This window comes from Nymphalis io, chromosome 23 (genome assembly GCF_905147045.1).
Source record: "Nymphalis io chromosome 23, ilAglIoxx1.1, whole genome shotgun sequence".
Taxonomy (NCBI): Eukaryota; Metazoa; Arthropoda; class Insecta; order Lepidoptera; family Nymphalidae; genus Nymphalis; species Nymphalis io.
In genome coordinates this window covers 8,184,830-8,209,877 of record NC_065910.1, presented here as the reverse complement: position 1 = coordinate 8,209,877, position 25,048 = coordinate 8,184,830, and the positions used below count along the sequence as shown (strand labels likewise).

Genomic DNA, 25,048 nt, shown 5'->3' with positions numbered 1-25,048 from the left:
TTGGTCTTCACTTGAAGAATACAAGCCAACGGACGGGAGATAGCAATGTGTTATAGGAGGAAGACAATTGTTTGGCACTCTGGTTGACTTCAAAACACGGCGCTCACACGTCGACGCGGTCACGACACGAGAAAGGATGTACGTCATACGTCAAAATCAAATCATGGATATAAGAAGGAAGGAAGATATTACGTTCCAATTCACGCATTTATCTAAATACAAAATACTTACAAACAGTGATGCGGTAAATAAAAAAATATTCAATAAATTGTCGTTATATATTAAAAAAATGAATCATATAAACATACGAACGTCAATTCGAATAACATATAATTTTATTATTATTGTACAAATAAATACCAAATAAACATAAGCATTTTCTTTATATACTTGTCTATGTATTACAATCAACAGCTTTTCAACGCCAATACTTGCTAATATAAGTACAAGGTATATAACATTGCGTTTGAAAAAAAAAATAACGAGACTACGTTAAATTGATAAATTGCAAAAACAGTTTTGTTATAAACAGTCATGTTTAACACTTAACAATGCTTTATATTAATCAATAAACATCAAAATACATTAGTTTAAATTGTCTTATGAATCGTCATTTGCAACGTTAATGTATCGTTTGGAATGTAGATTCTACAAAAGAACCGACAAGAAACTCAGTACTTACTCGTTTTAATCAATCATATATATTTAAATGAAATAGTCATGAATCAAGACTGTTAGAGAAGATTCCTCAGACGTTTTGAAGTTGCCGATTGGTCACTTCTAAAGTTGTTTTCATAATTATTTACAATATATTTTAAGCACTTATTTTTAATTTTATTTATCAATTGAATGAGTTTTAGAACTATTCATATTTTACAAAACAGGAAAATTGTTATTTTTGTACATTGATAGTAGTACATTCAGTGTAACAGTAATTGCATTAAATTGTTGCTATTGTGAAATATAATCTTATTTTCAATAAATTATGCCGATAACTCGAGGGGGGAGGGGAAACGTGAATCCTAATCAAGGGTTCAACTCAAGCTGGCAGCACGGAATTTTCAAACGCATTATTTGTTTTCATAATTCATCTCGTGTTTGGCGATAAAAAATATATCGTAAGGATACCTGCTTATGTCGGATGAAAATCGGCCACATATGTATCCACTAAACAACATTAAAGCAGAGTGGTTGAATAAACCAAATAAAATAAATAAAGAAGTCTTTGTCCAACAGTAGAATATGTAAAGATGTTACGTTACTTTATTTTACTTAAAAAAATACTGTTACTTAAATTACTTAAATACTTAAAAAAGTACTATTGTGCGAGTAAATTGTGATAGTGGTCAATGGCGGTTGCCAAGTTTTGAGGTATGCTGCTCCAAAGGACGACCTCGTTAACGGTTTTCGTTTATCTTAATAATCGTGCCGATTTAAGAAACCTTTCCTAAATGTTTCAATCTTTTATTTAATTCTTTCACGCAAACTAAATAAATTTAGTTTAGTGTAAATACCAGGTCATTCGGTTGCGTTAGACTGACTTAAAATTTAATTGCAATATTTTATCCACACAACAGTAACGTGTGAATTTAAATCAAAACAAAAAAAACCCGCGGACCTCAAAGGTGGCATGTTGTACGAGTACATCGTGTGGATGTAAAAAAAACTGAGAAACGTAAAACGGTATGGTTTTTTACATAATATGGCGGCGTCCGTCTAGAGAAACATTGAATAATAAATGTATAAATAATAAATATCTTGGGTTTTTGATTTTACCAAATGGTAAAATAAAACCAATTTAAATGAATGACACGATTCATGTGTTTTTTATTCTTAATTATATGTCTGATACGTAATAGTGTTAAATACATATTAAACAACAGACAGTGTATGTCCTACTGTTGAGCAAAAGCCTCAAGGAGAAAGCATGGAGTTTGGCCCACTACGCTAAAATAACTACGTCTAACACGTGCAGGTTTTCACGAAGTTTCTTTATATCTGAATTCGAAATTAATTATAAATACAAATTAAGCATTAGATTAAGCTTTAAGTGATCTTATATTAGTATTATACGTTTATTTGATTAATTCTAATGAATGTATTCCATCTGGTGAAATAATTTTTTTTACATATAATAGGTAATAATTATGACAAATTTGAAACGTACACACACGCATACGATAAGTACTAACTGTATATTTTATTAAAGTTGTTTCCTATTTATTAGATTACACGTGGTTTTTCTTTTTGGTACTGAATAAATGTCGATAGTTTGGAGGTGGTCGTTGAGAATTTCAACGCAGTTTTTACTTTCGCAGTGTCATACATGTCATCAAATGTATTTTTGAACGAAATTGTAATTAATTAGTAATTCCTAAATAAAATAATCATTATTTTTTAGGAACATGGCCATATTTACACTGACAACACGAACTTACTGCATATTTATTAGTACTAGTTTAATTAGAGATATTCTTTGTATAATTGGAGTCAGAATCATAAAATTGTCGGTATTAATCATAACGTTATATATGTATATCAGTTGAGCTATTCTCAAAGGATAAACTCGAATGTCACCTCAAAACGCAATCACGAAATGTGGTATTCGACATTAATTATGAAAAATATAACATTTAAGTTGGTTTTCATCATTAAACGAGTGCGAATTTCGTGCTTAATGTGACTTCTCACCGTGTGTGATATAAAGTCGGACACAGACCAGCCTGCAGCGACGCACCGTAGGACGAGTATCGTCTGCGGAATCACAGACAAGTACGTGGCGGTGTGTCGATCAACCGCGAGTAACTTCAATGGCACCATGGTGCGAGAGACATAGAACCTTCAAGAAAATAGCATACTGAATACTTAAACGACGGCAACGCACCTGCAAAATATCTGGTGTTGCAGATAGGCGGTGGTAGTCACTTTCCATCAGATGACACGTTCTCTTTCGCTTTGTAGTATGGAATGACAAAATGGCTTCGAATCTAAAAACAGACCCGGAGTAATGCGCACCATTAGAAGAGCCTTGGTATGTGGCTATCCGTGGTCATCGTTACAAACTAGCACTGCAGAAGGTATAATATCACTTCATTTAGTTTGAAAGTGGTAAAGAGTTGTTTAAAAAGAGGTGTTAGTTTCTTTAAAATTCGAAAAATGTGTCCGTGTATAGCTTCTAAGCCCAGGGACAAAGCTACCCACGTAGCTTCGTCAGGTCTCGCGTGGTATAGACTGTGTGATATCATATCTAGCATTGCGAATATGACTTGCACAACACGTCGAAAAATTAATAAAAGTTTCGAGTTTGGTGTCATATGATTTTTATTGAAAATGTATATTTTATTATGTTACATAATGTTTTAGTTTTTTTTATTTACATCAGATTTTGTTTTACAGGTTTATTGATTTTAATATCCATTAGGACATTTTTTCTAGTCTATATAGAAAGACGTCAACAATAGGGGCCTATATATGTTCACACTCTCGAGACTCGTTATTTCTTTTTATTTGATTTTAACATTTTCAATAACTGTATGCATTTGATCTCTCTGTTGACGTCCGACTTTAAAACTTATTGCGATTTCCATTTCGATGTGAAGGTGAACGAGGCATTAATATTGTCAAGGTAAGCAGACTAAAATATTAATATATGTTCAGTGGTTGATATCCGTCCATAAACAGTGTTCAAATTTGAGGAAAACACATATGATTGCATGTTTCGAACATTTTTTTTCTCCTCTTATTTTTTTATTGATAACATGAAAACAAAACAATTGCTAAGGCCAAAAAAAAATCGATCGGCAAACAATATGAGTAACACTTACAAAAGGTAAGTTACACTACAAACTACACTTACAAAGGCTCATAAATTTTGTGCACTAGCAAGAATATCAAGTCGTTTTTTTTTTTTTAATTTAATATTATAAAAAAAACTTAGTATTAAAATACCGGTTACTAAAAATACCAATATACTTGTGGCATTCAAATGTATTAAACAAATTTTTATTAACCAAATGAAAAGTAGATTTACGTTTTGGTTTCAGATGCGCTTTGAATCATTTCATAGTGTGGATATCTTAAATTATCTATATATGTATATATAATAATATTTAATTATTAATATTTTTTGTTTAGTAGTTTGATCACCACATCAAAATAACAGGATTACAATTTTAGTTTCCCCTTTTTCTTGTTGTGACACAATTTTCTTTGTTATGTAATTATTTTTGATTATGTATTCCATCCATAATATCATCTGGATAGTATTTGGAAAGCCTTGAAAGTGATAGCGTTTTCTCGATTATGGATCGCCATTATAAGTTTGTAATGCAGAATTTCCTTGGTAGTCGCTATGCCGACACCTTATATAATAACAATATGTTAAATATTTAAACAACAACAACAAACAGCGTTAATAACAACATGTTATTAGTTCATAATTTATTGAGAAACACTTTATATATTTTCACTATAATTGTTTTTTTCGTTCGTATCTATTTTACGTAAACAATGATCCGCAATAAATTAACAGGAATAACACATTGTTCGAATAAATTTTGTTATTGCGTCTATGTTAAATAAAGATTTTGACTTGAAAAAAAAAACTTTGGTTCTTGGATCAGTGGAAAGTAGACGTGAAAATTAACCGAAGATTAGATGCTTAAATCTGAGCCAGTACCAAATTATTTTCACCCGTTTAATTAATTTCGTGCTTAAAAATATTGTTACATATTATATCCAAATACACGAATTCGATCAGCATAGTAGAGGAACGGAGGTCTTTTTTTTTAAATGTATAGGCTAGCGCTTGACTGTTATCACATCTGATGGAAAGTGAGATATAGTATAAGATGGAGCGCGCTTGTCTAGAAGATGCCTATTCACTCTAGACTTGAAGGTACCCACATTGTAGGTGGTGGCGAAAACGGAGCTCGGGAGGGTATTCCAGACCTTGGTAGTGCGTATCAGAAACGAGGAAGCAAATCGTTTCGTACGTGTCTTAAATACGTCAACTACGTACGGATGCAGATCAGACGCAGACGAAAGCCGTACTGCTGGTCCGATAGGAGATCGTTTTCTTCGAGGTACGCCTGGAGTTTGTTATTCAATACACGCTCCAAACCTTTGCAAAGTATGGAGGTGATTGCTATGGGTCTGTAATTGGCCGGGTCGGCCCGGCTATTCTTCTTAGGTACTGGTTGTACGTTTGCAATCTTCCAAGCCTTAGGGACTTGAGCGGATTTAAGAGAGAGGCGGTACAAGCGTGTTAGAACAGGAGACAACTCAGGTGCACAATTCCTCAGGACTATTGCTGGAATCCCGTCAGGGCCACTGGCCTTATTCACATTCAAGGTGCGCAGAATTTTTAGAACCTCTCTTTGGCGAATTCGTATTTCTGGCAAGATCGAGTCGCAAGGTGGTATGTTTGTTGGTGAAGCACTTCCCGCATCGACACGTGAATTTTCGGCAAACAGAGCCGCTAATAATTGAAAAATGGGATATTTGTAGAGTTTATTTATTGTTATTGATATCATATTTGCGTATCTTAAATACGCACTTACGTCATTTTTATAAAAAAACCCAAATTGGCCCAATGGTAAGACCGCGTGAATCTTAACCGATGATCGTGGGTTCAAATCCGGCCAAGCACCACTGAATTATCATGTGCATAATTTGTGATTATAATTCATCTCGTGCTTAACGGTGAAGGAAAACATCGTGAGGAAACCTGCATGTGTCTAATTTCACTGAAATTCCGCCACATGTGTATTCGACCAACCCGCATTGGAGCAGCGTGGTGGAATAAGCTCCAAACCTTCTCCTCAAAAAGAGGAGAGGAGGCCTTTAGCCCAGCAGTGGGGCATTCACAGGCTGTTACGTTACGGTCATTTTTATAAATAATTCTTTTATTATTATTATTGAATTGAATTTAAATATATTTATTCAGTGACGACGCAATGAACGTACTCTAAAAAATACTGAGCTGAGAATAACCGTTACACTTTTCAATAAAACAAAGGAATAGCTATGAGGTGATCGTTTCATTCTTAAGGTATGCTATTGTCTATTAACAAATTGTATTATAACTATTAATCACTTACCCTTCCTTTTTTATTTATAATTCCTTTTTTATTTTTGTAAAACCTAAAAAATTGTTACACAAAAAAGTTACTGACTTTATACAGTCGATACAAAGTTTTGTTAGAGTGATTGATAAGTGGGCGACTAATTATCTTCTAGTCCTTTCGTGCTATCTCCAAGTCAACTTACGGTACTGGTTAATTTACTTAAGAACTGTTATCTATAATACAAACTCGAAAGTTATCGCAGAAAACGATCATGAAATGTCAGAAAGTGATTTTCGACATTAAAATATCAAAATAGTTATTATATATATTATTACACCATAAGTCGATTGTCAACATTTCACGGGTGAATAATAAAGATGTTCATAATGAGTGAAAAATGTATATATATATATATAAGTGCGAATGTATTTCTAAGATCCTTATTCTAAAATGCACTAACATTTTATGTCCTAAAACGTATTAAAGTCCCAGGAGCATGATTAAGAGTTGGTAAATTTGTTCAGCCCGTTTATTTTACTGTCTTCTTTGCATTGTAAACGTATGTACGCTGAGTTTAATTAGGCCAGTGAAATTTTGGTGTGGTCTGTTGTGATCACGTTGTTTTTGATCATGGTGTTTTTTTTATAGAATATGAAGGCAGACGAGCATTTGGGCCACCTGGTGGTAAGTGGTCACCAACGCCCATAGACATTGGCATTGTAAGAAATGTTAACCATCGCTTACATCACCAATGCGCCACCAACCTTGGGAACTAAGATGTCATGTCCCTTGTGACTGTAATTACACTGGCTCACTCACCCTTCAAACCGGAACACAACAATACCAAGTACTGCTGAATATCCGATGAGTGGGTGGTACCTACCCAGACGAGCTTGCACAAAGCCCTACCACTAGTAAAATATAATATGGTGTGTATAATAGAGCTTAAATAATAACTATAGCTAGTCAATTATACTGATATTCATACGTGATTTAGAGAGAAAGTAACAGCAAACAAATATTCTACGGCTGGGTTCCTCATAATGGAGAAAAGACTTGGAGCTTATTTCACCTTGCTGTTCCAATGTGTGTTGATGGTAGATTTTCATCCCTCATGTAGATCCCTTGCGATGATTATCTTTATCGCCGAACATGAGACCAATTGTAACGAAAATTAAGCACATTAAACCTCAGTGGTGCTTACCCGTGTGTGATGATTTATTTCCTTTAATCTTCACAGAGCATCAAAGACATCTAGCACATGTTAAATGTTCTTAAAAAGATTCTTTTGTGATTTGAATTTAACGGTTGATACGAAAAAAAAACTACTCAAATATAAATATATAAACAATTTAATTACTTTTTATTATTATTTTACTGTTCTATTAATCAAGGTTTCATTTGACTTCGTATCCAGGGTAGATACTCGTAAACTTTGGTATAGACCCCGGGAACGTTCTCCAAGCCACAGGGTGTTGTGCCGAAACTCACAACCCCGACGACCTGGTGTATCCTCCCGGTGTCATACATTAGAGGTCCTCCCGAGTCCCCCTTGCAAGAGTCTTTACCCGCAACGCCGCCAGCACAAATTTGACCGTTCCATAATGTTACTTTACGACTTGGAGCTTCGTAAGATAGTTGACATTCCTGTTGATAACATTTATTAGCATTCACTTAGTAATTTTTGTCATAAACGGCTTTTATAATATCAAATGAATATTTTAAAAGTTAAAAAAAAAAACAAAGACGAATCCGACTGTTGAGTAAACGTTAATTTTTCTTTTTCTGTCATCATCGATTTGACATTCGAAAGAAGACATAGCTTTGTTTAACTAATCCTTAAACAATATTAGTGAAGCATATAAGTTATAAAGAATAAAATATCCTGTAACTAAATTAAAATTGTCTGCTGTGCTTTAGTTGCATGATATTGTGAGTTTTCGATCCAAATCAAACACCTTCACATTTTAAATGGCAAATTATGGACGGACCAATGCGGAGTATTTTCACTTATAAAAGTTTTATAAAAAGATATCACATTTTTTATTCATACGTATCGAAGTTTTGAACAAAGGTAATGGCAATATACCTTTAAGGGTATGTATGGTAGTTCCACGTGGAGTTTAATGTTGCTGAATCTCTTGGTATCGCTGATAGCGCCCCATCCAGCTACTAATAGCATTTTCGGGGACGTTGTCTGCATGATGTCGTTGATTGGTAGACATATAGGCCGGATGAAATCTAGATGAAATTGGTACAAATTGTTATTACTTGTAACGAATTTATCGTAGTCATGGTAATGAATATATATAACAATACAATAATATTACTTTAGGACTGGCAAAACAGCCCTCAATTGTTTTCGTGTTCGTATCTAATGTTTGCCATTACTTTGGTAAAGTAAGCATATGAGCTCTAATCCGAGGTAGCCATATCTATGGATGACTTCAGATATCTTTTCACCTTGATAACTAATTAATTTAAATTGTATTACTATCATTATTCGTTTTTCCATATCCTATTTATTTGGAATAATAAATAGGATATGGAAACTCGTACTCGTTGGTCTACTGGTACTGGTATTGGCTACATGTATGGCCGCAGACCCGGAGTTCGGGTTTGGGTTCAAATCCCAGGTCGGGCCAATAAAAAGATATTGTGTTTTTCTGTTGAATTCTCAATAGCAGCCCGGAGTCTGGCAGTTCGTAGTTTGTACACTCCCGTGCCTCGGAAAGCACGTAAAGCCGTTGGTCCTGCGCCTGAACTCTTTCCTTCGAATTCATTTCGAATTACTGTCCCATCGGAATATGAGAGTTAGGAAATAGAGAATGCACCTGTGTTTGCGCACACACTTGTGCACTATAATATGTCTTGCGCATTTGGCTAATCCCTTTTGAGATTGGCCGCCGTGGCCGACATCGGTCTGGAAAACCTCATTATTTGGGATAAGGGCACTGTGTATATAAAAATTAAAGGCTGGACGCCTGCTCGACGACAATAGAATATCTGATGAATGGGTAGTATCTACCCAAGCGGGCTAACTCTAAGCTCTACAGGCTAGTCAATTGCATTATTTAATTAAATGGACATAAAATTCTTACCGGTATAAGGAGCTTCATCTTTTAACCTAAGTAATGCTATGTCGTGTCTTCTAAGCGGTGAATCGGGGTTGTAATCCCTGTGTGGTATGATTTTTTCAATCGGTACTATAATAAGTGGATCGTTACAGTCCTGTCCGCCCCCTTCAACTTCTACACAGTCTACGTTATTGGCCGTGTCGTATTCACCGAGACGAACGTTAACGCTGAAAGCGATGTAACATATATGTAAATAAATTATTAGTTTTTTAATCAGTATTTTTTCATATTCTTTTAATGTTCATCTCATATTCGTTATAAATTTTTTTGTCATGGCAAACCAATACAGTTCATATGCTATTTGTATGCAAGACATTCATATGTGATTATAAAAATGCACGGAGTTAGTATTCTTTGATTTTATGCAGGATATATATAAATTTAACTGTATTTAATTAACAATTGTAATTAAAGTGGAAAAGAGGACAAGTGAATACGAAAGCACGCTTGAGTGTTTTTTGATGTTATAATTTGTGTTTGTAATTCATCACGTGCTCGGCGATAACGGATCACTATTTATGTGACATAATTATGTCAAATTGGTATTCACTATTCTGAATTGGAATAGGGTTGAAGAATATACTCTAAACCTTAACCTTAATAAGAGACATATGCCCAGGTATTATACAGGCGACATCAATAGATTGCCTAAGTACGAGTAGAGTATTTCACTCATTATACAACTCATTATACAAGATAATATGTCAATCTACTTACGGTGTACCTTCTGCCAATATTCCTCCAACAACACAGTGCGCAGCTGTCAAAACATATTTGCTACTAATCAGAGATCCCCCGCAGAACAGTTTGATCTTATTATCTTTAGTACCTCGGTATTCCAGCATCGTCAACCAGGGATATTGGTCTATTGCGGTTTCATTTCCACCTGAAATTCAGAATAAATTTACTATAATCGGTTTCTGATATTAAAATATCGTTAGAAAACATGTGATAAAGTTTTTATAATATTTTTATATTACAACATGTGATAATATTTTTATATTTTTTATTGATAAATGGTAAATTAGTTTAAATGAGTCATAAATTTGGAGATACGGAGACTGTAAAGAGATTTTGTGTCTTGACTTACGTAAGTGTCGTCAAAAACAGAACGAACAAAGATCTTATCCTAAAATATGACCACATTCAATGTCACCAAAATTAAAATGATTTTAACTCAAAAACTACTGTTAGTACTTAGTTTTGTTGTGTTCCCATTTTTGAAAGGTGAGTAAGTCAGTTTAACTATCATATAACCACGCATCTTAGTTCCCAAGTTGAGTGGCGCATTGACGATGTAAGAAATGGTTAATATGTATTTCTTACAGTGCCGGGAGATATCCCATTTGCCAGATAATATATTTAAAAAAAATCGAAGCAAAGCTTATGAAATACCCTAACGGGGTCCTATGTCTTTGGGAATATACATGAATTGTAGATTAATAAATTAATTTCATTTCCACGTTGAATTTTTGAGTTATTAATGTATAAACATTTCTCAAACTCTTCATCTTCCCTTAAATGACACCGAGCTTCATCTTGTTCTAATATTTTTTTTTGTAATCAACTTCGCGTGGAAGAGAACACGTCTAACTCATAATTATAAAAAAATAGCTGAGAAATAAACGCTAATTATTATGTCTCGAGTTCATTGTTGATATCCGATTAATGAAATTATTAATAATACTTGAAGTCACGTGTAAATGCTTAAGGAAATACGTTTGAATCTTTTACATATTAAACTACATATCAAAAGAATCAGGCTACTAGATATATACTGATATATGTCTCAATGAACTGTACCAAGGGAAATACGCAAGTTATCGAAGCTTTAAACATAAGCGGAGGACTACCAAGTTCAGCACTGTTAATTTGTGAAAGATGTGTCATGATTATTTGTATTGAAGTTACATTTAAGGAGCACATTTAAAACGTTGATATACGGTTAGAATGGTTATTTCTCAATCAATCAATCAATCAACAGCCAATCGTTGTCCACTGCTGAACATAGGCCTCTCCCAAGGTGCGCCAAAGCTCCCTGTCCTCCGCCTTCCGCATCCAGTTGGTGCCCGCCACCTTCTTAAGGTCGTCGGTCCACCTGGCTGGAGGGCGCCCTACGCTGCGCTTGCCGATTCGCGGTCTCCACTCTAGGACTCGTCTGCTCCAACGGCCATCGGTCCTACGACATACGTGACCAGCCCACTGCCACTTCAGCCTGCTAATTTTGCAAGCTATGTCGGTGACTCCGGTTCTTTTCCGGATAATCTCATTTCTGATCTTATCCTTCAAAGATACTCCGAGCATAGCTCGCTCCATAGCACGCTGAGCGACTTTGAATTTGTGGACTAGTCCCGCAGTTAGTGTCCACGTTTCGGCACCGTATGTCATGGCAGGTAAGACGCATTGGTTGAAGACTTTCGTCTTCAAACATTGCGGTATAGACGACTTGAGGACTTGACGAAGGTTGCCAAATGCTGCCCATCCCAAGCGAATTCTTCGATCGGCTTCCTTCTCGAAGTTGTTCCTACCGACTTGTATTATCTGTCCTAGGTAGGTATATTCACTAACAACTTCGAGAGGTTTCCCCTCGACGTATATCGGTCCCGGCACGACATGCCTATTGAACATGACCTTGGTCTTGTCCAAGTTCATACCGAGACCGACACACCGGGAAGACTCGCCTAGGCTACGCAGCATTTCGGTGAGTTGTTCCAGCGACTCTGCTATGATGACGATATCGTCGGCAAATCGAAGGTGTGAGATGTACTCGCCGTTTACATTGACTCCATACCTAGTCCAATCCAGCGTTTTGAAAACGTCTTCCAACGCGTTGGTGAACAGTTTCGGGGATATTACATCCCCCTGTCTCACCCCTCTGCGCAGTTGGATCGCCTTCGTCTTACAGTCCTGGATGTGGACAGTCATTGTAGCGGCGTTGTACAGACATCTCAGTACCTCGATATATCTCCAATCGATATGACATCTCTGCAATGAGTCGAGCACTGCCCAGGTTTCGATGGAGTCGAAGGCTTTCTCGTAGTCCACAAATGCCATACACAGTGGCTGATTGTACTCTTCGGTCTTCTGCACAATCTGCCGAACAGTATGGATGTGGTCCACGGTGCTGTAGCCTGATCGAAAGCCGGCTTGCTCTGGGGGCTGGAACTCGTCAAGTCGTCTGGCGAGACGGTTCGTGACGACTCTTGAGAACAGCTTATACACGTGACTCAGGAGGGAGATTGGTCTGTAGTTTTTCAAGAGGGTTTTATCACCTTTCTTGAAAAACAGTACCACCTCACTCCCGCTCCACGTTTCCGGGGTCTTGCCATGTTGGATGACGGAATTAAAGAGGCTTGCTAGCTCTTTCAGGACCGGAGTCCCGCCTGCCTTAAGCAACTCTGTTGTGATTCCGTCATCTCCCGGAGCTTTGTTGTTTTTAAGCTGTTCTAGAGCCGCCCTAATCTCTCCTTGGTCAACGACCGGGAGCTCCTCGGAGTAATGGCGCATAAGAGGGGCGCGCTGGTCATCAATACTGATTCCCACGGGTTTATCCGATCTTGAAGAGAACAACTGCCCATAAAACCTCTACTTCTCCGATAATCTCAGGCCTAGAGGTAACGACCCCACCATTTTCAGTTTTAAGTTTTGTCAGACGTGGCCTCCCAAACTTGCGAGCGAACACTTTCGATCCCCGATTTTGCTCAATCGCAGCCTTGATGGCACGGGTATTGGAGCGTCGGAGATCGCGTCGCGTCAGCGTTTTTATTGTTCGGTTTAAGGCCTTATCTGACAAAAACGATGGTAGTTCTCGTCGTTTTCTCATGAGCTCGAGTGTCTCAGCAGAGAGTTTTGGTGCGTTGTCTCTTCTCTGTGGCGGAAAACACTTGCGGGATGTGTTTTGCAGTATTTTGACCAGCGTGTCGGTTCTCTCATCAATGTTGCTTATGGTTTCCAACGCGGTGAATTGATTTTGAAGTTCCATTTGGAACTTTTCGGAGCCTTGAGCAGCTTGGAGCATGGTAGGTCGGAGAGTAGACCTCATCATTCTCGATCTTTCGGCTTTTAAGTTGATATTTAGAGTGCCTCGAACCAAGCGGTGATCACTTCCGGTATTAAACCTGTTGATCACTGAAACATCTCTAAATATGTGCCTTTTATTCGAAATGATAAAGTCTATCTCGTTCCTTGTCACGTTATCGGGGCTTCGCCAGGTCCACCTCCTCTGAGGCTTCTTTTGAAAGAAAGAATTCATCAAAAAAAGCCCCTGCGCTTCGAGAAAGTTTACCAGCATTTGCCCCCTGTGATTTCTGCAGCCCAAGCCGTAAGGTCCGACTTTCGATTCACCGCTATCTTGTACTCCCACTTTAGCATTAAAGTCTCCCATAACAACATTGTAGTGGGCCCTCGAGGTGTCGTTGAGGGCCTTTGCGATGTCCTCGTACATCGCTTCGACCACATCATCAGAGTATGTCGAAGTTGGCGCATATACCTGTACAACCTTCAGGGAGTACCTGTCGGAAAGTTTTAGGACAAGGTACGCTACCCGGTTCGACACACTACTGATTTCCACAATGCTGCTAATGAGATCCTTTTTGACTAGAAAACCGACACCACCCTGGGAGAGGTTATCACCTTCGCGGAAGTAGAGTAAGTTACCGGACTCTAGAGTTATCGTGTCCTCCCCCTGTCTTCGGACTTCAGATAACCCCAGTATATGCCAGTTTATATGACTTAACTCTACTTCTAATTCGGCGAGGTGATGGTCCAGCCTCATCGAGCGTCCATTATACGTTGCCATTTTCAGTCGCTTTATACGGTAGCCTGCCGTGAACCGGTGATTCTTAGCACCCCCTGCCCTGCCGATACCGCGACCGCTACCTTGGTCGGGCCTAGCGGGCTTGCCGGTAACTGGGGGCCTTTTTTTGGGCGCATCTGCCATTAAGGGAGGGGTTTGCCCATACTCGCCGCGCTGGGCAGGCGTGTTGGCGAGCGCAGTAGGGGGTAAGATGTTTATGGGAGGGGGGACGCTGCTGCCCATCCCCCCTTTTCCCCGTCCCTCAGTCGCCTCTTACGACACCCACGGGATGAGATTGGGGGAGTACTATTCTAAGCCGGTACTCCACGGCGTTATTTATTTCTCAAGAACAAATAAATTATATCAAGTTTATTTACCAAATATTCTGTTTCCGCTCGAGCTGTCGAGTCCACAACATTCGGTTCGAGGGTCGGGAGGTGCTACGGAGGGCACGCACATTCTAGATGGTCTCGTTACGTTGTTGATTTCGGGCCCGCAACAGACGCTGTACTGTTCAGGACCTTCGCACCTGTTAATTTACAATAACAATAACTGTTATTAGCCTCGACGTTATAGTGGTTAGCATATAACTGAGGCGTTATGTCCCTTGTACTTGTAATAATTACACTGGCTCCATAATCCATTAAACTGGAACACAACAATGCTAGTATTCAAAAATTATAAATTAGTGAGTGGACACAGCAGGTCATGCAAAAAAAACATGCGAATTTCATGATCTGACTTAAACATGTTTTTATACTTAATATTTTTTGATACTTTTTACGTAATTTTAACACTAACTACGACCTGATTTACGTTAGCGTAAACTTCATACAAATTACCCAATAAAATATATATTAAGAGGATGTTCCATTTTCAGAATGTTAATTTCAGCCTTATTAGTTTTGGCTGTGCGTTGATAATAAGTAGACAAACGATTTTATAAGACTCTTGGTACAATAGATTGTATTCGCTTGATCGCATAGATGCGATAAACTCTTGGAATAATTGAAGTAAAACTTTTTTGGGCGCGATCAGTTTTTCGAGGTCAAATTTGAATGCAACGTTTGAGTGAAACAATTTTACGCACACTGGTATAACTTTCATGTGTGCTGTTTGTTTATTACAATACCTAGAATTTTGTACGAAGGCCAATCTTTCTGCAGTGACCGGTGGTTGTAATAAGTTTTTCAGTTGTGGGCACGATTCTAAACTCACACACGTTCCGATGTTCGCGTCTGGTGTGAAGCATCTACGATCTGTTTGATCCACGACTGTCTCGCAGCATGTCTGAAATGTTACATTTCACGTAGATCGGGTCGGGGTAAAAGGTCGGGGTCGTTGAACCTTGTATTCTTAAAAACTTTCTTAGATGTAACAATTAAGTCTTTTAACAAAATTAAGGTCATTGTCCCTTAACTTATCCAGTAGGTACCAAAAAAAGAGGGTAGATAAATACTAATAATGGAAAGTGTAGAAATTTGTAAGTAAAACAAAATGATTATTCTTTTCTTTCGGATATAACGAACGCCAAAGCTTATTGAAATGATTAATCAAGGTAAATCATAATTCTACCATATTAAGATCATTTGCATTTTTTTTTAATTATTAAGAAAGTATACCTTTGGCATATTTTGTTCATTAAACCCACAGTGGGATTCTCTTAACAATTTTAATTCCTTAGCGGTCCTATTTGTCTTCTGTATAAGCGCTATCAGCGCTGGGCATTCAGTTACCGCTATGCATTGTCCGTTACGACCTGTCGGCGTCGTGCATTGCAACTCTGTAAATAAATTATGTCATTTCTGTAGTTTATTATATTCGAAATTTATAATAGTAATTAGCCGTATTGGTCCAGTGGCTAGAAAGCGTGAGTCTTAAACGAAGGTTGCGAGTTCCTTCTTCGCAACCATTTAATTTTTACATGTTTTAATTTGTGTTTATATTTTCTTTCGTATTCGACAGTGAAAGAAGATATTGTAAGGAATATCGTATGTATCAATTGTTCCATGTGTATTCACCAACACACATTTAAGGAGTGTGGTAGAATAAGCTCCAAGCCTTTTCCTCGAGAGAAGAAGAGGTGTGACTGTGCCCAGTGGTGGGAGTTTCCATTGCAAACATATTAAGAATCATCTGGATTATTAGAGAAAACCTGCTTTGGTTTAACCCTTTAGGTACGGCGTAAGTTTAGTTCCGCTGAATTCCTAACTACAAAAATTATACCGATTTTTATACGAATATTTATTATATATTTAACTTTTTATGGGATAAATTACCAATAACAATGACTTAAAGATATATTTCTATATTTCCCATGGAATTATATCGAGTAGCGAAATTGACGTAAGTTGAATCGCATTCCAAATATCGACCTTCAACAATGAATATATTTAAAGAATCTTTAATCGCTCATTGAACCACTTTGGGAATTCATCATTTCTTAGTGTCCACCTGCATTTTGTACGGAACTTCCGTACGGAGTTTTGTTTCAAGGTCGGACTAACATTCAGTCAGCTTAGTTACTAACCTTATTGGAATATTATATATTTAATTTTTTAATACTATATTTTACTTGGTGGTGGCAGTTACCTACACACACAAATATTCAAAATACTACGAAGACATACTTATATTAGTTATTATAATAAATAATTAATAATATATATTTATACACTAACAACACAATAATATTACTTTAGGACTGGCAAAACAGCCCTCAATTGTTTTCGTGTTCGTATCTAATGCTTGCCATTACTTTGGTAAAGTAAGCATATGAGCTCTAATAAGAGGTAGCCATATCTATGGATGACTTCAGATATCTTTTCACCTTGATAACTAATTAATTTAAAATGTATTACTATCATTATTCGTTTTTAACTCGTTGTCGAAACTCGTACTCGTTGGTCTAGTGACTAGATGTAAGACTCGGAGATCCTCGTCGTCGGAGTGTTCAATTCCCTGGTCGGGCCAATAAAAAGTTATTGGGTTTTTCTGGCCGAAAATTCGTAGTAGCAGCCTGGAGTCTGGAAGTTGGAAGTGTGTACACTCCCGTGCCTCCGAAAGCACGTAAAGCCGATGGTTCTGCGCCTGAACTCTTTCCGGTCGTGTCGGATTGCCTTTCGATTGGATTATGAGAGTTAGGGAATAGAGAGTGCACCTGTGCTTGCGCACACACTTGTGCACTATAATATCTCCTGCGCAGTTGGCTAATCTCTCTTCAGATTGGCTGCCGTGGCCGAAATCAGCCTGGAGGACATTATTATTTCATTCTTAATGATTAAATACTCAATATTTTTTTCTAATTACATTGAAAATCTTGTTCTTTCGTTTTATTTCGATTGATAAATAATAAGCGTATTAATACTTCCGCCTTGAAGGATATCGTAGGTATTAGACATCAAACATTGGAGTTACAGAGAAAAGTGCACACTATGTCCGATTTTTGTTTCTGTCTTAATCCTTAATAGAGATGTCCTGGAGTAAATCACTGTCAGTGATAAGACTTTTGCACACTTTATAAACTACCTGTTCTTCTTTTATATTTTTTGTAAATTGTGTGCAATAAATACTTAATAAATAAATACTATATGATATCAAAATCAAAGTCAAAATACAATATACTCACACTAACATCCTTATTGATTGTCAAAAAATCTACTTCCGTTTCGGAGAGAAACCCCTCAAGACCTGAGAAGAGCCGTCGAAAGAAAATCAGGGGAACTTAGTTATTTAGAATGCAATTATCCTTTTTTCTATTTAAAAATAAATAAGAATAATTGCATTAAAAAGGCCTGGAGGCGATCGTTTGTTATCATTTGGGAACACCTTAGTTTATCATTTTAAATTGAGCAATTTAGAACATCTCATTTTCAATTAAGTAATATGCTGTTAAATTATATATGCCGCAATGTCTCATTGCTAGTATCGTCTTTTAATTGGAAGGCATATAAGATTTATTTTGGATAATATAAATCTACTACGCCTTTATTCTGTCTAGACTTAGGTAGATTTTAAAATATTCTATATTAGACTCATTAAAATATAAACATATTGTCTTTCACGGGACATCTCACGCAATTGATTTTTTGCTATAGTTCAATCTAGATATGTAAAAGAATATCTGACTAACATCAACGCACAGTCCAATTTACCAGGTCTATTACCATGAAAATTGGCATACGGGTTTTAACCGTTCGGACCTGTTGATCCCTACAAGTCTGTTTTACCTGTCGGAAGGTACGGTATATGGATTGTTGAGGGATTTAGTTGACTGCCTCGTAGGTCTAGTGGCTTCATGTTAGGCCGCAGACCCGGAGTCCTGGGTTGATTTACGAATTCCGAAAGAATTTCAAACAAAATTTTAAATTATATAAATGAAAATGTTGCACATCGAGCAACTTTTAAGTCGATAGTTGACATTAAAAACGTGTTTTAATAGTGCAATAAAATGTAAGCTGTTATGTTTTTTTTTGTTCCAAATATATTAAAACAAGGATATTAAAAACGATATTTTATATTGTGTATCTAATATTAGCCTGTCCCTCGTTTTCAAATCGCAGTTTGAAAGTCATTCATTGGAACTATTAATAGAGATATACATAATACTTACTGTAAAACAGAAAAATATACCTAACGACCTTTTCGTGTTAATTTTATCTATTATACTAAAACATTTTAAAATATATGCAAAGAAGAATCGGCATGAAACTCGATGGTTATTGTTATTCACCAATTAACACAGTATGTTAATTAAATATAATTTAAAAAAAAAATCCACGGCTGTAAATGATATATAAAAAATTGTGTTAAAAGGTAACAAAAATAAAATTTGAGTAGTAGTACCTTGAACTACCTTTTATTAGATAGTACTTTGGGCAAAGTCGTTTGGATAGATACCATCCACTATAATAACTGTTCCCTAAAGATTTAACTTTATAAACAGTTGTGTTTGGAGGTGTAATGAACCAGATTAAACCTAGCCAGTAAGGCCAAATCTGGACAAATCTGGGTTTGTCCAGGTTTGGCCTGAAATCCTTCCAAATCTCAATCGAAACCAATGAGACAGATCCTAATAGTAACGATATGAGCTTAAGAAAGACGTGCGTTTTTATCACGTTAAAATACACAATGTATTGCTATAATACTATATTCATATATTCTATTATTTAATTATTTTTATCATACGTGAGGTTTAGCAAACATATACATGTGCTCTTTACATGTGTTCATTTGAATAAAATGCGATTAAACAATAGTTGGTTGAAATTATACAAAAAAAAAAAACTATTGCTATTTTGTCTGATCAATCTGAACAAAGAGTTTTTATTGTTTAAAGATGTACATTGTAGGCATTTACATAAATTGCCTGTTTGAGCACACTATTTCTCACAGAGCTTCTAATATTAAGTACCTATAGCCTGTACCTCGTTTTCAAATCGCAGTTTGAAAGTCATTCATTGGAACTAATAATAAAGATGTACATAATACTTACCGTACACTAACGGAAAAATGTACCCGTCGACCTTATCGTGGTAATTTTATTATACTATTATACTTAAACATTTTAAGATTATCATATGCATAATAGGAAAATGCTACGCTAATAGGACACATGACGGTCACATCTTTCTCTCGTACTAGAATAATTATCTTAAAAGGGAAAGCATTTCTTGTTTTTGAAACGGAGATCAAATTAACTACTTCGATTTGTGATTGCTCGATGGCTACTTTTTTTATTTGAATCTGACTGCCTATCTTAAAAGCTGGCGTTATGTTCCGCCGAATGAGATTACCGATTATATCATATTCAGTATTATGACTATATATAGTATATATGACTTACTTTTTATTTATTCTATTTAGGAAGGCAAACACTTCACTTGCAAGCCCGTATGCACAGGTACCACCCGCTTATCAGATATTCTACCGCGTTTCGGTTTGAAGGGTGAGTGAGAGCCAGTGTAATTACGGGCACAAGGAACATAACATCTTAGTTCCCAAGGTTGGTGGCGCATTGGCGATAGAAACGATGGATAACATTTCTTACAATGCCAATGTCTATGGGCGTTGGTGACCACTTACTATCAGGTGTCCCATATGCTCGTCCGCTAACCTATACTACAAAAAAATCTCAATTATCCCTTACATTCGTCAATTGTAGTGTACAATTGTGTGTTGTATAATTGCAGTTACACTGGCTCATACATCCCACAAATCGGATCACAGCATTGGACTAAGTATATCTTATCCAATTTTACAAGAATTCAATGAACATTAAAACGCTTGTATTATTATATTTGTTAGTATACACATAGCAAAGATTTTTAGTATTCATTGACGATTATACGCTCTACGTACGTACGTATTGCATGTTTGTGGATGTTTTTTTGTTTATTTTTAATTATTTCGATTTTAAATAAAGACCTTTTAAGTTTTTTAAAAATATAAGATTGTGTATCTCAATATTCAAGCAGATTCTTAAATAGCCGTTTTTAGTTTGTACGACGTTAGAATTTCGATTGTTGAGTGATTGCGAGTAGCCGACCGGAGCCTGGAAGTTGGAAGTGTGTACACTCCCGTGCCTCGGAAAGCACGTGAAGCCGTTGGTCCTGCGCCTGTATTCTTTCCGGTCGTGTCGGATTGCCGTCCCATCGGATTATGAGAGTTAGGGAATAGAGAGTGCACCTGTGTTTGCGCACACACTTGTGCACTATAATACTTTCCCACATTATAAATAAACATTATCAAAGCATCGCGAAACATAAACATCGCACAGTCATCAACACATGATAAACACGTTCGATGTTCATTCGTAATCGCGAAAAAATAGCACAAAAAAAAACAAAACAAATCTGTCGTCGAAACAACTTTTCAACTTACCTCCTTGTACGTAGCACACATGTAAAATAACTATAGCCAAAATAGTTGATAGAGGCGTCATCTTCATTTCAAACAACATCGTCGTAACCAAACGAACGAACGATGCGTTTCGCTTTCTCGAACGTTCAAAATGTACTGGCCGGTGGTTCTTGATATGTCGAGATTAGGTTGCGTTGCTTCGTTCCCTATAAGCGAGGAACTTATATTTAATTAGCTAGCTTCAGCGCATCTTTTATACAATGCATCGCTATCTGGCTGTCGCCAAGTGTAGATGTTACTTGTTCAATTAAGGTTGTTTTTTTAGGTTTCTTTTTTAAAAACGAGATAAAGAGCTCCGTATTCAACTGACATTAGACATAAATGAAGTTGCTAGACCGATTTTCGTTATATGATAATTTCGCTGGGGGTATTAATATACTTATTGGTAACTTTATATATTATTTTAAAAAGATACTGAATCTTTTTTAAGGTAAAAAGATTGTGTTAACATTTTTATATAAAATTTATCAGCATAATAAATATTTCATTATTTTATATATATCTATATATAAAATAATGAAATATATAAATATATATATATATATATATATATATATATATATATATATATATATATATAGCTCGGAGTATCTTATATACTAAGGATTATCTTTATCGGAGCAGGCTGAAGTGGCAGTGGGCTGGTCACGTATGTCGTAGGACCGATGGCCGTTGGAGCAGACGATGAATATATTCCATCTTGCGAAATAAAAATGTTTACATGTAATAGGTAATAATTATGACAAATTTGAAACGTACACATACGCATACGATAAGTACTAACTGTATATTTTTTAAAGTTGTTTCCTATTTATTAGGAATCATCATCTTCGATGATGAAAATGACGATGATGATGAAGTGTCGATAGTTTGGAGGTGGTCGTTGAGAATTTCAACGCAGTTTTTACTTTCGCAGTGTTATACTTGTCATCAATTATATTCCTAAATAAAATAATCATTATTTTTTAGGAACATTGCCATATTTACACTGACAACACGAACTTACTGCATTTTTTTTTTATATTTTCGCCGGGAGGGCAAATGACTCTACTCCACCTGATGGTAAGTGGTAGTAGAGTCCAAACGCGACGACGGCCAGTACAGACGAGAAAAACGTTCTGCACTAGCCGCCTTCGCCTTGCCGGCCCGCAAGATGCCTCTTCACGCCTCGTTTGAAGGAACCCAGGTTGTAATAGGAGGGGAACACGTGAGCTGGTAAGGAATTCCATTTTTTGGAAGTGCGACAAAGAAAGGAGTTGCCAAATTTCTTTGTTCGCGATGGAATTGATGTCACAGTTAGGCGGTGACATCGAGAACCAGCTCGCGTGGACTTAAGAAGGAAAGGGGAAGCAGGAATTAGAGAGAATAATTCCTCAGAGCACTCGCCGTGATACAGTCGATAGAAAGCGCTCAGTGCTGCTATCTCACGACGCAATTGTAAAGGTTCAAGGGTGTTTGTGACCTTTACGTCGCCAATAATGCGTACGGCACGTCGCTGCAACCGGTCCAAGGCCTCCAGTAGGTACTTAGCGGAGCCATCCCAAAGGTGCGAGCAATATTCCACGCAAGACCGTACCTGTGTTTTGTACAGCAGGCACAGTTGTTGTGGCGTGAAAAAACGCCGCACCTTTTTTAGAACTCCGAGTTTCCGTGAAGCTGTTTTTATAACAGCCTCGATGTAATCCCTTGGACTAAGGTCGCAGCGAACGTCAATCCCCAGCATGGCGATTTTGCTTTGTATCACCAGCGGAGTACCACAGAGGGAGGAAAGAGGGGAAAATGCTGACTTTTTCGCTGTGAGAGCGCATACCTGTGTTCTCTTGGCATTAAACTCAACAAGATTATCAGAGCCCCATTTGGCGATGAGCTCTAATGTCCTATCGAGTTCAATGACAAGATCCTTCCGCCTCTCCTCAATTTCCGCTCGCCCAGCCACTGCGCGTCCGTGGTATCCACCATGCACTGTACTATCGTCTGCATAGCAATGTATGTTCCCAAGAGAGAGCATATCATTGATATGCAAAAAAAGAGTGTGGGAGATAGCACAGATCCCTGGGGGACCCCAGCATTCACTACATAGAATTGTGAAGCGCAACCATCAACTAAAACACGAAGGCTACGCTTGTGTAGGAAGCTGGCAATCCAGGTGCATAACTGAGCAGGCAGGCCATATGCCGGCAGCTTGGAGAGAAGACTTCTGTGCCAGACCCTGTCGAAAGCCTTGGAGATATCGAGGCTGACAGCCAACGATTCTCCATGCTTGTCGATAGCTTCACCCCAGAGGTGTGTTACGTACGCTAGAAGATCACCTGTGGATCGTTTTGGTCGAAACCCGTACTGACGATCATTAATTAGACAGTGATCTTCTAGGTAATGGATCAGTTGGTTGTTTAAAATACGTTCCATCACCTTACAAAGTACTGAGGTGATAGCTATTGACCGATGATTTGCCGGGTCAGACCGATCCCCTTTTTTGGGAACCGCTGCGCACTTCTTCAGCACTATGGCTGGTATTCCATCGAGACCGCTAGCTTTCCGTACATCAAGTGATTGCAGCTCCGCACGCACATCACGCCTGCCTGCCTGGTTTTGATGTCAGGCATCGTATGGCTACATGAAGGTATTGTAGGTGGCAGCGCACTACAATCATCGATGACGAAATTATCGGCAAAGAGTTTAGCCAGGAGATCAGCTTGCTCTTGCGTACTGTGAGCTAGCGATCCGTCCGGATTTCTAAACGGTGGCAGCGAAGGTTGGCAGAAATTGTTTTGCACAGACTTGGTCAGACGCCAGAAGCTACGAGAACCCCTAGGATGCGAAACAAGGTCATGACCAATCTGTACAATGCGCTGTGCATCCGCTCTCGTGTATGCCTTTCTACAGGACTTGGAATTTTTATTGTAGTTTGCTTTCAGTGAGTCAATGTTAGATGCCCCTCTAATGCAGCCGTTGATCCACTTGCTATATGCCGCCTGCTTAGATGATACAGCATCGGCACATTCACGAGTGAATCACCGGTTACGCGTACCTCTACTAACGAGATCTGAGCTAGGAATGTAGTATCCATTCCCAACATGATATCGCCAGCAACAGCAGCGGCACTAGCTGTCGGGTCATTCCCACTGAAGCAACGTACCTTCCAAGGGACCGACGCATAGTAATCGCGCATACCGTCCCAATCTGCCGACTTATAGTGCCAAACGCGACGTTTGGATACCGCTAGTGGCGGCAGCTTGGCCTGTGGTACTCTGGTAGATATAAGGCTGTGATCCGAAGAACCAAGAGGAGCTTGAAGCACGACCTGATATTCCACCGGGTGAGAAGTCAGCAGAAGGTCCAGTAGAGAAGGTGCTTGCCCATCATTGTCTGGGATCCTGGTGGGCTGATCAACCAGTTGGGTCAAGTCATGTGTGAGAGCAAAAGCATGAGCAGTCCTTCCAGCATGGTTAGTTTTGAGGGATTTCAACTATGATTCGTGGTGAGCATTAAAATCCCTCAAAAACACCAATTCCGCGTTAGGAAACTGCTCTTGCGCAGCATCTGCCACCCGACTAAGATGGTCAAATAATCGGCTTGTCTCCAAGTCACCATTGTGGGATCTGTAGAGGCACACGTAGACTCGACTCTGACGAACCAGGTCCACACGTACCACCAACATGGAGAAGGAGGGGTCCTCCAAGCAGCGCAGTCGGTGACAGCTAACATCCGTCCTGACGAACAAGCATACTCCGGCTTTCGCTTTGAAGGATTGTGAACAAAAAAAAATCGATCGGCAAACAATATGAGTAACACTTACATTTTGGCTCATAAATTTTGTGCACTAGCAAGAATATCAAGTCGTTTTTTTTTTATATCATATTTTAAAAAAACTTAGTATTAAAATACCGGTTACTAAAAATACCAATATAATTGTGGCATTCAAATGTATTAAACGAATTTTTATTAACCAAATGAAAAGTAAATTTACGTTTTGGTTTCAGATGCGCTTTGAATCATTTCATAGTGTGGATATCTTAAATAATCTATATATGTATATATAAATTCCAATGTCAAATTGATGTGTTTTACCAAGGCCTCCCTGTGCTCACAAGTTTCTGCTGCTTTAAGAGCTCTTCTCAGCAGGAAGA

At 37.7% G+C, this 25,048-nt stretch overlaps 2 protein-coding genes across 5 annotated transcripts in view; one reads left to right on the top strand and one right to left on the bottom strand.

Annotated features, from left to right (window-relative positions):
- The window catches only part of LOC126777500 (protein MTSS 2), a 230,495-nt gene that overhangs the window by 111,542 nt on the left and 93,905 nt on the right, over nt 1-25,048 (top strand). The gene's annotated exons all lie outside the window — the stretch shown is intronic.
- The window catches only part of LOC126777531 (phenoloxidase-activating enzyme-like), a 42,755-nt gene continuing 25,109 nt past the window's right edge, over nt 7,403-25,048 (bottom strand). Inside the window, exons 1-8 of one of the 2 annotated variants that reach the window (XM_050500579.1) lie at nt 20,883-20,967; nt 15,623-15,783; nt 15,133-15,290; nt 14,378-14,529; nt 9,923-10,091; nt 9,170-9,372; nt 8,158-8,309; nt 7,403-7,715 (exon numbers count right to left, since the gene is read on the bottom strand). In XM_050500579.1, the coding sequence (XP_050356536.1) occupies nt 7,458-7,715; nt 8,158-8,309; nt 9,170-9,372; nt 9,923-10,091; nt 14,378-14,529; nt 15,133-15,290; nt 15,623-15,783; nt 20,883-20,961 (1,332 nt within the window). In that variant the 5' untranslated portion in view covers nt 20,962-20,967 and the 3' untranslated portion in view covers nt 7,403-7,457. Of the gene's footprint in view, nt 7,716-8,157; nt 8,310-9,169; nt 9,373-9,922; nt 10,092-14,377; nt 14,530-15,132; nt 15,291-15,622; nt 15,784-20,882; nt 20,968-25,048 lie in introns of those variants that run through there. The other variant, XM_050500578.1, reaches the window with a different exon arrangement.